The sequence below is a fragment of the Dermacentor andersoni genome, chromosome 1, assembly GCF_023375885.2.
Source record: "Dermacentor andersoni chromosome 1, qqDerAnde1_hic_scaffold, whole genome shotgun sequence".
In the NCBI taxonomy this organism is placed as follows: domain Eukaryota; kingdom Metazoa; phylum Arthropoda; class Arachnida; order Ixodida; family Ixodidae; genus Dermacentor; species Dermacentor andersoni.
In genome coordinates, this window is record NC_092814.1 from 161,785,739 (window position 1) to 161,799,405 (window position 13,667).

Below are 13,667 nucleotides of genomic sequence, written 5' to 3' on the forward strand. Positions count from 1 at the left end.
AGAATTAAATAATTACGCTAATCATTCATTGCGAGCTGCTATTTTTGCTTCGAAATCTGCCAAAAGTTGGCTTTTCCCGCGGCAGGAAATAACTTGTCTTCAACGAATTCACTGTCTCCTAAGCACTGTTACCAACACAGATGTCACAGCCATTGTGCTCACAAGTGTTGTCACTATTGGGGTCAAGCATGTGTGTGCTGACCAGTCAAGTTTTAATTATCCAGCGAGGGCCAGTTTCAGGATCGAAATGACAAAAGCTTTGGCCCATAGGAATGTATGGGCTCTGGCCACCACCTTCAGTTGGAATTGAATTAACCAAAAAATTTATTGAGTCAAATTAATGGTAGCCTACTGTATTTACTATGGTTGCAGGTGCCAAATGTAAACAGCAGTAGTATATTATTTTGTTCTATTACACAGTTATTCACATTCTTTCTTTCTTTTTCCTTTTCAGGAGCTTGACTTAGGTTTGGCCAGTGGTATCAAAGTTTTTCACATGACTCATACTGGAGACAGAGGATGGGTCTTGTACATACCTAATGAGGTATGGAATGTGCATTTGACGTGCACTGCAGTACCTATTGGCTGTTTTATGACAACAGTTATATTGCTTTTAAATGCTCCTTCTCTCTATATATATTTACCCGCCGTGGTCGCGCAATGGCTTTGGCATTGCGCTGCTTAGCTCGAGGGTGCGGGATCGAATCCTGATGGTGACAGCTGCATGTCGGGAGGGGAGTGGCAAAATGCAAGAACGCCTGTGTTCTGCGCATTGGGTGCATGTTAAAGAGCCCTAGGTGGTCAAAATTCATCTGGAGTCTCCACTGCGGTGTGCCTCATCATATTGTAATTTTGGCACGTAAAGCCCCAGAATTCTGTATGTATTTACTGCTCGTTCACTAACAGTAGCCCTAAAGGCACAGGTGCACAGCCAGCCACTGAAACTGAGTTTTGGTCAAGGCAGAATGCAAAATCATCCATGTTATAGGATTGACACATACTGCAAAACTATGCTGCTTTGAAACTGATGCCCATGTGCCTTGGTTAAGCTGTTGCTTGGAGAATCCCATGAAACAAATACAGAAACAGCAAAAATAACACAATATACAAATTAAAATTGCTCCCTTATTTCTGCTCATAAACTGTTATTCAGATACAAACATGTTGTAAGACAGGTAAATTGTTTTTATCTGCAATAGAGTAGACTTGGTTGTAGGAGCAGACAAGGTCTTTAGGAAATGAAGCTTCAGCCAATCGCCAGTTTAATCCAGTGAGTCCCATGTGGCAATGGGTTTCATGTGCACTCCTCTGGCTTCTTCCATTTTTTTCCTCACTGCACCTTTGCCTAGAGCAGGCATTGTCATGAAGTTCATTTCATGGCGCTCTGTGGTTTGTGCCATCGCACTCTCTGGCCACACCATCTATTGTAGACAGCTGTGCACTGCTACGTGTGTGCACGGCATGCCAACTGTGTTTATCATGGGGACCCGCAATGTTAGGGTGCTCTTGCCATTCTTCTAAACTGAAATTTAGACAAGTCACAGTAAAAGAGCACGTATTTTACTTGTCTCATGCTTGTGCAAATGAGGTTCTGTGTCATGATTACTGAGCCAGTAGTTCAGTTGGTAATTGCAGTAGAAAAATTTGACAGAATTTTAAGTTGGTGTACTTTATTAGATGAGACAGTGCATTGATCTTGTACTACTGAACTCATATAATCATTGTGTTTGTATTGACTGGTGCTGTGTCTACTGGTATTTTACCATATGCAACTTTTGCCGTACATTTGCTGCTTTGGTCATTTGTTTTTAGTTATTTTTCTGTTTTGTTTTCGAGCATATTACTCCTTTCAGGATTATAGTAAAGCAGTGCTTTTCTGGCAGGTGCTGCCTAAATTAAATGAGCGTGTCTGGCTCATTAGCTTGAAAAATGAAAAGCATTTACTTAAATGCCAACTGCAACAAAACTTTGGACCATTTAAAAAGCCTTGTCTAAGATTATCTAGATACCGTAGAGCCTTTGTGCAAAATTTGACATTAGAAATACAAGCACGAGCGGCACAATAAGCTCAAAAAAATTGTCATTTTTGATACTGAAACTGAAGAAAACACCGTAGTTGCTGCTCTCTGGAACTGACGCATAACCTAATGCATGGCTCCTTGGTGTGACCTCTGACATTGCAATGGCTCATCCGTACAACCTCAGAGACTAAGCTGCTGCATCACGTAGATATAACGGCCGCTGCGAGGTGCTGTGACGAACCCTCTCCTCGTTTCAGATGCTCAGACTACCGAATGTTTTGATTGGTTTTTGTGGTTCTCCAGACGTAGCAACACAAGTCAGCTCGAGTGCCCGACATTCGCGGTGCACTGAAAAATCTAGGATGCAGTGTGCCGAGACTTATATCATAACCACACCACCAGGTTCACACATTGTCTGCTTAAGTGTTGTTTAAAGGCGGCTAAAAAAAAATATCTATACGATTACCAGCTCTGTGGCTTTGCCAAGATTAGTTCAGTAGCATATACCACTCATATGTAACAAATTTAACCAAAGTGAAATTTCATTGCAATTGGACTTTAACTGTGCCTGAGAACACTTAAATTAAAAATACTAAATGTCTGTAATTTTTTTAGTTCTAAGTTCAAATTTTTTAGTTAACTGGCATAATAATTTGACATGTTAATATTTTGTGATGTTAAGGAGCTTGTCGAGTTTCTAAAATTTGTCACATTAGTCAAGTTTTTGTTATTTCCTCATGTTATTTTTCTTTTCAGTATGCTCTTCATGTATATGATAGAATCCTTGAAGTGGGTCAGAAGTATGGCATTCAGCATGCTGGTTACTTTGCCATGCGGACACTTCGAATTGAGAAGTTTTTTGCCTTCTGGGGAAAGGACCTGGACTGCACAACGACACCATTTGAGTGCGGACGGGCCTTCAGAGTCAAGTTTAATGTATGAAATTTATGATCCCAATTTAGGAGTTATTAGTGTTGTTATATTGTGCCTGTTTCACACCTTAATAGCTTCAAAAAGAAAAAGAAAAACAAAGAATACATTTCAGGTATGAAACAACTAAAACTTGGTTGTAAACATGGTTGGTCACAAATGATAGCAGTTAATGCACATGAGGTTGTACCAATTGCATTTTTACTCATTGTAATTGGTTTTTAGTAGGCGAAACAGCACTGTTAGGCCTAACAGCCAAGGCAGGTGCGGCGATGAATGGCGAACTGTCGCAGGAAGTTTGCCGCTCATTGGTGATCAAGCCACAGATCATGCACGCGAGCTAGACTGAAGACCGCAAAAGTGATGAGCGTGCCCACCAAGTTCGCCTGTGCGTTTGCAGAACAAAATGGGTTTAACTCACGTTTAGATGGAAAGTATCTAGCTGAATTTGTGCAACACTGCCGGCGTCATGCAGTCGAGGTCGCTCTTCACAGCATTGCGGTGACGCACAATGGGCAAGCACGAAATGCTCCTGCGGCTTCAACCGCAAAATTCTAAGTAGACTGAAGCACAACAGTGAACAAGAGCTTATAAGCAAATTTTCTGTGCTGCTGTATAGTTGGAGTTGTAATAAATATTAAACTTGCACTTTTACAGGAAAATATCTGAAAAATGTCACTTTGAGAATAAGCTGACTCCAGAGGTTTAGACTGAGATTTGACTTGCCTTTTTGGCAAGTAAGGAACCAACTTTCTGTTAGATTTGTCAACATCTGATCCTTATGTCAATGTTTTAATGCAAATTCGACGACAACACCATGCCCACAAGTATTCAAACTATTCGCTTTAAAATTATTTGACACTAATTACTATTCGCTTTGCTTTGCTTCAACTTTGCTTCAAACCAAGAAATTGGTATTTGCACAAACCTTGTTTTCAGATTTTTTTGCTATTGAAATGGTTATGTGGGTGTGCTATTGTTTAGAGCATGACCAGCAACACAGTTGTGTGTTGCAGCACTGTCATGCTGAATGATAATGCCACTCAGTGGTTCATTTTTTAGTGCTATGGTGACAGTTTTATTCCTGCACTTGGGAAGCACACTTTGGCATATGTAAAACAATTTGTAGGTTGATAGGGAATTCACATTTGTCTGTGTTGGTAATGGTTTGTCCTGTCTTAAAGGACAAACACCTGATGTGCATCCAGGTACTTAAAGGAGATTTAATTTTGAATGAGGCCTTTTGATTCCTTTGCACTCTCTGACAAAGCAGCTTTTATTGTAGCTGCCTTAGCAGCTAGAAATTATTGATCCACCCAACCTTCTGTTAACTTTATTTCCACCTTTAGATTTTTTCACAGCAGAGGTAGCTAAATAACAAACTTTCTTGCATTTTGCATGTTGTTTACATAGCCACTCAGGTGATTGCATACGTATACAACTTGTGTGAAACATTGTTGAGCTTCTGAAGAATGTGTTGTTTTGTTGCTTTTTATAGGATGCACTTGATGAGACTGGAGTAAAATTTTGCTATATGAACTGACTTTGCTTAAATGCAACAGCTGCTTACCCACATCACCACTAATACCATGTGATCCAAATGGAAAAGGCCAAAATTTTTAAGATAATGTCTTGTTTTGGGGGACTGCTAGTGATGGAGGGCATCATTATATGTATGATAATTGCTGATTTCTAATTAATGAGCCAGAATTTGCTCATTAAGCTTTTAATAAATGCTTAATGCAAACAGCCACATTTAGGGTGGATGTTGCAAATATAAATTCCAAGCAAATCAGCACTCAGTGCTTGTCCAATTAGTAAGAATCCTGAGACTAGCGCCACTTGTGAGATATTCCTGCCCAGACTTGTGCAGAAATGCATTGACATTCCAGTTAATATTTTCCTGAAAAGTCTTTCTTGCACAAGAAGAAAGGGGGTTAACCGAGGGGCCTGTTCTTTATTAATCGTGTCATGAGAAGCCAACAAACAGACACGAAGGACAACATAAAGAAAATTACTTGTACTTACTAATTGAATTAAAGAAATGATAAATGAGTGGCAATGAAAGTGAATGAAAAAACCACTTGCTGCAGGTGGGGAACGATCCCACGTCTTTGCATTATGCATGCACTGTTCTAACCAATTGAGCTACAGCGGTGCGGTTTCCCCATCCACTTTCTTGGGTATTTATGCATTAGCACTACTAGAACTAACCATGGGAGTGTTAGCCAGCACCACCACTCATAAACCTTGGTGGTAGATGTGGAACATCCTTTCTGCCGCAGGCATCATGAGTATGTGATCTTTCTGGGTGAAGGCAACTGGTCAATAAACCCGCACATGCTACCTGAAGGCATCAATGTTGCTGGATTCGAGACCCGCATTATGTAAAAATAAGAAAGGGGGTTAACTGAGGGGCCCAATTTTTATTAATCATATAGCCTTGCACAATGCGAGACAAAAGCTTAGTGTAACCCCAATGTATTTCTTGACAGAAGTTTGAGGACATATTTGTTGGTTGCAGGATTTGGTAGCTGTAGCATGTTAGTTGCAGGATTCCTGCTTAGTGCACGTGCCTGTAGCACTGACCTGCTTCAGTTCTTGAATTGCAGTAAGTAATTAAGTAGAAAGTTAATAAGTTGTTGATACGTTATTATCACATGGTTACTGGTGTCTTTGGCTGCTAGTAATGTGTTGCCAATTAAAGATATATCCACTGCATTGTTCTGTAAAAATTTTTACTCTTCCCGTTTGAAGCAGGGGGTAGGGAGAAACACATTTGCAGTTTCTTGGATTTTGTATTTCATTAATGCATGGAAACTTTCATTAATCAGAACCAAATTCTTCAACGAATGGATAACTGGGACCATAAAGTGTGTTGAAAATTAAACAAAAAGGACAGTGTTGGTGCCTTCATGGTGCACATGAGTGTTTTCATTTATCAGTTGTATCCTAGACAAATTTTTGCATCTCCTTTCCTTTGTTTTAGTTGAGTCTGTCTAGGCTTAGCTTCTGTCACAGCAGAAGCTGTTTTCACACATGCACACAAAAGAAAAAAAAAATGCCCTTCAAGGTTATTATTAATTTCAAGAGCAGCTGCCTCACTGAAATGACACATGTAATGATGGATGATACACAAAAGCCTGGCTTACAGTGTTGACGAGTTTTTGAGGTAGGACTGTGGGTTTGATCCCCAGCCATGGTGGCCACATTCCAATGGGGCAGAATAGAAAAATGTTCGGCTATGCACTCTACTGTGCTATAGGTGCACATTAAATAACCTAAAGTGTCAAAAATAATCCAGAGCCTTCCACTATGGCGTTCCTCGTAGCACACTGTGCAGTTTGTGATATTTAGCCCTATAATATAATTTATTTATTTCTACGTTGTGCACTGTCGAATATATCAGTTATATTTGTTTGCCATTCAAATGAGTATCTTGTAACCTCTTCAAGGCATTCTGTCAGTAAACTAAACTTATGATAGATCGAACAAATGTACCTTGCTCCTTGAGGTGTTGTTTGACAAGATTCTATGGCTTACACTGTGCAGTAAGTGAAGAGTGAAGCTCCCCTGTTAATGAATATAAATTAACAATTCTTGTTGAAAGTCCTTACTGAAAGGCACTCACTCCTTGTCACTTTACTTAGCTTCACATCACACTAAAACAGATATTTACATCGGTTCTGTAATCTCAGTAACCAGTTTTGTTTTAAAATGTTCATACATTAAGTCCTTTTCACTTACTCTGTTCAAATTTGTGTTGGATAAATGGCATAAGGGTGCACAGGCTTTCGAAGTACCAGAACACTTTCTGTCAGCACACAGTGATAGCTTTACTGCAAATCAGGGAGGCCTGTTTTTAGCTTTGGAGTGATATTGAGGGAAAATGATGGTGTATTGGAATCCTCTCATCGTTTGAGCTTTTGTGACAGTACAACTTTTTTTTTTGTTTTTTTTTTGTTTTAAATAGAAAGACTTCCTTGGTAAGGAAGCTCTATTGAAGCAGAAAGAAGCAGGTGTGACGCGACGGTATGTGCAGCTGCTGCTTAAGGATCACGACCCTGACTATGATCCATGGCCTTGGGGTGGAGAGCCCATCTTGTTTGAGGACCGCTGCATTGGCATGACATCCACTACTTGTTATGGATTTACACTTGGTGGACAGGTAACAGTTATTTATCGCATTTCCAATGGAATGTTAATTTTCTCTGTGGTATTATATCCTGCAAGGACCAAAAACAGTATGAAAGAACATGACATACTGCATGCAGCAATCTAACCTGGTTTTATTAGTTGCATGCACTTCAATATCATTTTTGCAATCTGTTACATAGTTTTATTGGCAGCAGTTGGCTTCATAAATATTGTACTTTACTTTTGGAAGCTTTAAACTTTTGTTGTAAACACTGCGAATTGTTGCTTATAGGTCTATTTCATTGGGTTGTATGATCAGGTGTGTCAGGCTGATTCATTGCATTGCTATGAAAATTGTGCTTATTGTTGTGTGCTGGCAGGGCTCAGGGCAACAGGAAACGTGTGACAGCTAATAATTATTGAACTTTTCTGACTACCACTGTGCTACTGACTTTTAAGAAGCCCTCTACACAGTGGCTGATTTGTACTAGTGTTTAGGTGATTGAGTCTTGAGGCTGTAGATTTGCATAATGAAATGCGGTTTGGTCTAGAAAACCTTATGTTTGACTATATTTACCGTTTCTATATTTCTATAACTCAACCTGCGGATCCTTATTACTAGTTGTAGGGAGGAGAGTCGGTTTACGTACAAGTAGCTTATATCTGTAATCCAGAAAATTGGGTGGGGAGCCTGTCTTTAAGGCAGCTATGTTCATGCAAATGTATATTTACATAGACGTATGCTTCACTCACTCAGAACTATACCGTGGTCAGTCACTAAATTTTTACACACACCTAAGGAAAGTCCTGTTAAAAGTTTTATTTTGTGTGACATTGTTTAACCAGTACCATTTTAGTGCAAAGGCTGTTTTATGTGCTAGGTATAGAGCTTGTTGGGGGAAAAAGGAGGAATGTGGCAGCAACTGTGTAGCTTAAAAAAAAGCTGGGTTAAAGTTTGTGCCCTACTTTTGTGTCTATTAATGACCTTTTGAGGCTTGGTGTGCTAGCTGCCTTTGTGAAATTTAGCGTCAAATTTTTTTTCTGGCTGTCAGGTCCTTGGGTAGTAATGGTGCCATCACGAAAGCTTGCCATACCTCTGATGCAATAGTGGATCTGTCAGCGTGTTGGAGTAACTGCTGGACAAAGTTTGTGGAGACAATTGGCCTGTTCACCTCAAATGAGTGCCCACTTGTCATAAATAGGCAAAGCTCACTGTGCCACACATGCCACCCACTTTCCTTGCATCCAACTCCCATCACTCCTGTTGTTCAACTGCCCTCATTCTCCTTGGGGCAACCTTCATTCATTGCACTTGCACTGCAAAGAGGCAAGTGGCATCACTTGACTACATTTTGGCTGCATTTATGATTGGAGAAAACAGCTTCAAGCTTGTCACACTCTCTCGTGTGACACTTTTGGGAAGAGTGAAATCTGCAAATAATAATCACTTGCGGTTAATTAATTGCAATGTACTTGACCTATATTCCTGTCACAAGTGCATTTTCAAAGGCCATTGAGATCCATGAGCCTCATTGGCTTTTTTGTTCGAGATTGTGGAATGAGGCTCACAGATTTCAATGGTCTTGGTCTCTTAGGTTTCAGTGGTCCTTAATAGTGTGTGTGACAGTGGTATAATATTAATTCAACCTTGTCAGGATATATGAGATCAGTTTGATTTACGTGATATTTGTACTAAACAATTACTGTCAAATTTGTGGCAACACAAACTTTTATTTATTTGAAGTATGATATGATGGCAGTTGGCACTTTTGTTTGGGCAGTAGGCAGTGTAGCTCATCACTGTGTTTATACTTGAAAAACTCCTGCCAGTGTTCACCCAGCTTGCACTGTACTTCTAGGCCCAGCTCAATCTGAAATAATCATATATGTTCTCTCGATGACTTGGGAGTGGTCAAAATGAGTACAATATTTCCTGTTAAGAAAGGCCACTTAAACTCATTGTCTTTGGTTCACATGGGCTCCATTTTCCAGTTGGGGTTCCAGTTGTTGAGTTAACTAGCAGTGAATTGATGGACGTCGACTGTATCACCTAGCCCTGGCATGTTTGAACAAAGTTTTGTTGTGTGAATTTGCCAACATGTTTGATGATACAACAGCACTACTTGCAGCTGGCTGCTCCAAGTTTTCTGAACATGGAAGCCACAAGAAAGCTGAATTTTCTTGCAGCATAAGCAGCATGGAGGAAGGAAAAAGTTGGGAGACAGCATTATGTCATGCAGCCAGCCTTGGCAAGTGAACGCTCCATGACGCCAGTCCCTTGCTCAGTGTTGGCCCAACACATGACCTCTTGCGTCAAGATCACAGAGCAAGAATCGAGATTTGCCGACACGGAGGAACATTTTCCTTCCTCCATGTGAATTGGGTATAGGAAAAAATGAACCGGGAGTACTAAAACCTACCACGTGCTCCAACGTGTCCTCGATGCTCTGACATTTTCACCACGTGTTGGGACGACTACACTCTTAGCTTCAGTCGCATTGTGTGATGCTCCCTCCTAACTTTTTTTTTCCTCCATGCTAAGCAAGCACCTGGGAAGGGTGCAGATACACTGGGCTTTTGTATAGGTGACCTGCATTATGCAACTCTGAAATTGAGGATTTGTGCCCCCAAATTGCTAGAAAATCGAGTTTTCTTGTGGTTTCTGTGCTTTGAAAAATTGATGAGCAGATGTACCTTTGGAATTCTGTGGCGTACACATTTTGCGACCTGCTGATGGCCTTGCAGGTTTGCCTGGGCTTTGTGGAGAACAAGGATGCGAATGGTGTGCCACAAGTGCTGACAAATGACTTCATCTTGAAGAATGAGTTTTATGTTGACATTGCTGGCCACAAGTTTGCAGCTCGAGCCAACATTCATTCACCATCATTGGCTTATCAGGTGACCACCCCTGATAGACTTTATCTGGCAACAAGATGAAGACCTTACTTGGAGTGGCCAAGCATGCCAGGCAGCACTGGCATTTGTATTTAATTAATACCTAGAGAGTGGCTTCGACAAAAGTAACAACACTATGTACAGAGAGCCTTTGCTGGTCTCTTCAAAATATTTGTTGCTGAGTTTATATATTCTGAGCAGCTTATATACACAGCATTTCAGTGACTTAAATTGCGTAATTTATTAGGCTGTTGTTTCTAAGCTTTTCTTAAGGTCTTCTTGTTGGCACCAAGATGTTGGTAATTATTCATATAGTGTTTTTGATTCTCTTAGAACTGCTTTGTTGTGATCTTTTGCAAGAAAGTAAAAAAAAAAAAACTGGGAGTAAGATCTGGATGTGACTCAACTGTGCATCAAACCAAAAGCATTGCCTGTGTATCTGACTATTGCTGTAGTAAGATCTTAAAGTAGGGAAACTGTGGTGGATTTAAAATCGATCTGAATTGTTAACATCCATCTAGCTACTTATGAAACATGTATTGGTTCCGACTGCCATTTTAACAAAAAGCAGTTTTTGAAAATGTAAACTATGTGTTGCAGTCAATGAGCAGTATTTCACTATTAATGTAGCTATTACCGACTGTCCCAACTAAATGTCACCAAGGATTAAAAAGTAATGTATGGCTTTATGCAAACGGTGATCATGTATGCCTTTGGGGGCTGTTCGGTCTAGTCGTTGGTATTTCTTTTAAATTTTAGATGAATATTTCTTAAGTTTAATTAGCTAACCTTAAATTAACTTATTTGATTAGGCATCAATACAAAAGTAGTGGAGTATATTGAGAAATTGCCAATAACAACATTTAGCCCCTTAACTGCCTTGAGAAATTTGAAAAAATGTATGAGAAGTGCACATTTTCTTGAAACATGCATTTATTTTGCCATTTATTTTTTAAAAATTATCATACCGGGAGTGCTTATAGTGCCTTTAATGCTTTTGTTGAAAAAAAAAATTGCAAATGACTGTGTATTGTTTATGTGTCAAAATTACAAATTAGTGCAACCCAGGACGAGTTAAATCGTCATCGGCAGTTAAGGGGATAAAGTAATTGAGGTCTTGCAAGCTTCTTTTTCTTTTTTTCAATAGAGCAAGCCTGCGAAATTAACAAAATACTATGGGACAACGTGTATGTGTACCAGGGAATTGCAGTGCTCTTGAATGCAACCCTGTCATTGGAAATTAACAGCACAAAACAGACACGGACAAACGAAAAGAAGAACGTGACACTGGCGCCAGTGTCATGTTCTTCTTTTCTTTTGTCCGTGTCTGTTTTATGCTGTTTATTTCCAAAAACATGAATTACCACCAACTCGCCCAAGTTTCTCTTCTAGTAAACCTGTCAATTACAGGCCTAGCTTATCTCACTGGGAACGAGCGGCCGCACTCTTTCCCCAAACCCGTCAGTAGTTTTTGGCACGCATCTTCAATCCTTATCAAAGGTGAAGCCCTGACTTTGAATGCACATAAGATGCACAGTGTACTAGATGATGAGATGTACACTTGAGACCGCTGTCATTGCTTGCACAAATGCACTGTCAGGTGATACACGAAAAATGTTTGCAAGCTTTCTTTTTTTATTGGAACAAAGGACCACAAAAGACCTAGGTTGCTTTAAACACTGTTATCAGTAATTTCTTTAGATCCTCCACGATGTTTGCATTGATGACTTATTGATAGGGTAAGTTGATGAAATGTTTGATAAACTTAATTACTATTGCAAAATGAGAAAAATATTCATAACTGGTCAGAACAGTTATCAGAACGCAGTGGACGCTGATCACATAATGCCATCTGTTACCTTTTAGTTATTGGCTACATTTAGTTAGGACAGACGGTATAACAAAGAACTCATGAGCAGCCATGAAGAACATTTCTGCTGCATTTTTGGACATGTTGTTGTGTGCAAGCTTGATTGAATTTCCTTTGACTATTGTGCCATGCCCTTGATATAACTGTTCTTGCTTTGCACTGTGTCAATAAAGTAGTCTTACATTTATCATTGTGTAAAAGACTTGCCCATTACACTAGTTTGTGTGGGGCCTATTTAAGTACCACATGTATTTATCTAGGACATTTATTGGCCTAATACACCTAAACTCATGTCTCATTAATATGAACACTTTGGTTCCCTGCCCAAACTGTCTGTAAAGGGAATTGTTCATAATAGCAAGTTTTAATAAAATGTAATTAGATTTTATTTAATAAAGAACAACATCTATACTAATGCGACAAAAATACATGGGCTTCTGTGGGGATTTCTCGTTTTCACTCTGTCCATTGCCTGAACTGTGAGTTTCCATATTTGAGGTATAAATATGTCAGAAAAGTTTGGTTCCCGCAAGAGTTGTACACAATTCGTAATAACGAGGGTCATAAAAGAGCATGACTCTATTGCTTTAGTAGCAAATTTGTGTCAATAACCCTTAGATCATTGTTTTTCAGTTGCTTTTCCAATTGAAATTTTTCTCTAGGGCTATACTAGTTCTTAAATTTAAGGCGTAGCTTCTTTTGCTTTAATGGGCACTGAACAAACTATGAAAATAAAGAATGTGGTCTTTGAATTGGTGCTCTCAACAAAAGTTGACACACTTGTACTGTGCAGTGAATTTCTGATAGAAGACAAATTTTGACACAACGGTATGATTTGGCAATAAGTGTTGGGGCTATAGCTAGTATGAGGAAAGCAGAATAAGCTATGGTGGAATTTTGTAGTAGTTATAATCAGGGTGGTTCTCCTCCTTTTTTATAAGTCACATAATTTTATCACTCCAGTGGTTCACCACATTTATTGGGACAGTGTTAAACACAGTAGACATGGCTTCTATGACATTCTCAACATTATCGACAACTTTTTTTTCAAGGCAACTTTTGTATTGAAGAATAGGAATTCAGCAGGAGCCAGAAAAAAATTTTTTTTCTTATTCTAACATGCTTATCAGCCAGTTATCATAAACCGTGGTGTGATTCTCCCATTATCACCCACGCAGTTGTGGGATTGCAAAGTGATTAATCCTAACACAGAGTGCCAACATAAAGAACTATATGCTGGTTTATTCTTTCATTAAGTAACAAGTGCTGAGTGCGTTACAACATACTCGAAGGGAAGCAGCAGCCAAAGCTACGACTTGGAGCAAACCTGGTCCAGCAGTCCGCATGGCGAGCAGTAGCTTTTGCATGTCACATAGGCTACTTACCTATATCTGTTGCTGTTATTGAGGCCAGTGATGTGCGTGGGCATGGAAGGTGTGCCTTGCCTGACGAAGCGATGATGGGACAAAGATTTGGGTAGAGCTGTGTGTGAAGTTCTGGTGATAGTGTATCACTACATGGTCAGTTGATGTTCATAAACGTTCATAATGTTGTCTTCACGATACCTAAGTGATAGCTGTGCACACCTTTTCATTTACAGAACCTTCCCTACCTGTCAGAAACTGAGCATATCATCCAAACATGCAACCGTAGAATAGAGCATTATCCTTATGAACAGTTGTGTGACCCTCAGTGACTGATAATTTCTCTGTCTCTCTGTAAAACTTAATGTTTACTCACTGCTACATTTGAGAATTTATGACAGTGACAAGCAAAGTGCCTTTGGTTACACATTAGCAGAATAGAATAGGCCT

At 39.6% G+C, this 13,667-nt stretch overlaps 1 protein-coding gene across 5 annotated transcripts in view; it reads left to right on the top strand.

Moving 5' to 3' along the window:
- The window catches only part of LOC126547123 (pyruvate dehydrogenase phosphatase regulatory subunit, mitochondrial), a 138,516-nt gene extending 126,235 nt beyond the window's left edge, over positions 1 to 12,281 (top strand). For 4 of the 5 annotated variants that reach the window (XM_055062676.2, XM_050194992.3, XM_055062675.2 and 1 more), the window contains 4 exons: positions 455 to 544; positions 2,778 to 2,957; positions 6,925 to 7,119; positions 9,834 to 12,281. In XM_055062676.2, the coding sequence (XP_054918651.1) occupies positions 455 to 544; positions 2,778 to 2,957; positions 6,925 to 7,119; positions 9,834 to 10,025 (657 nt within the window). In that variant the 3' untranslated portion in view covers positions 10,026 to 12,281. The other variant, XM_055062678.2, reaches the window with a different exon arrangement.
- The last annotated feature ends 1,386 nt before the right edge of the window (positions 12,282 to 13,667 follow it).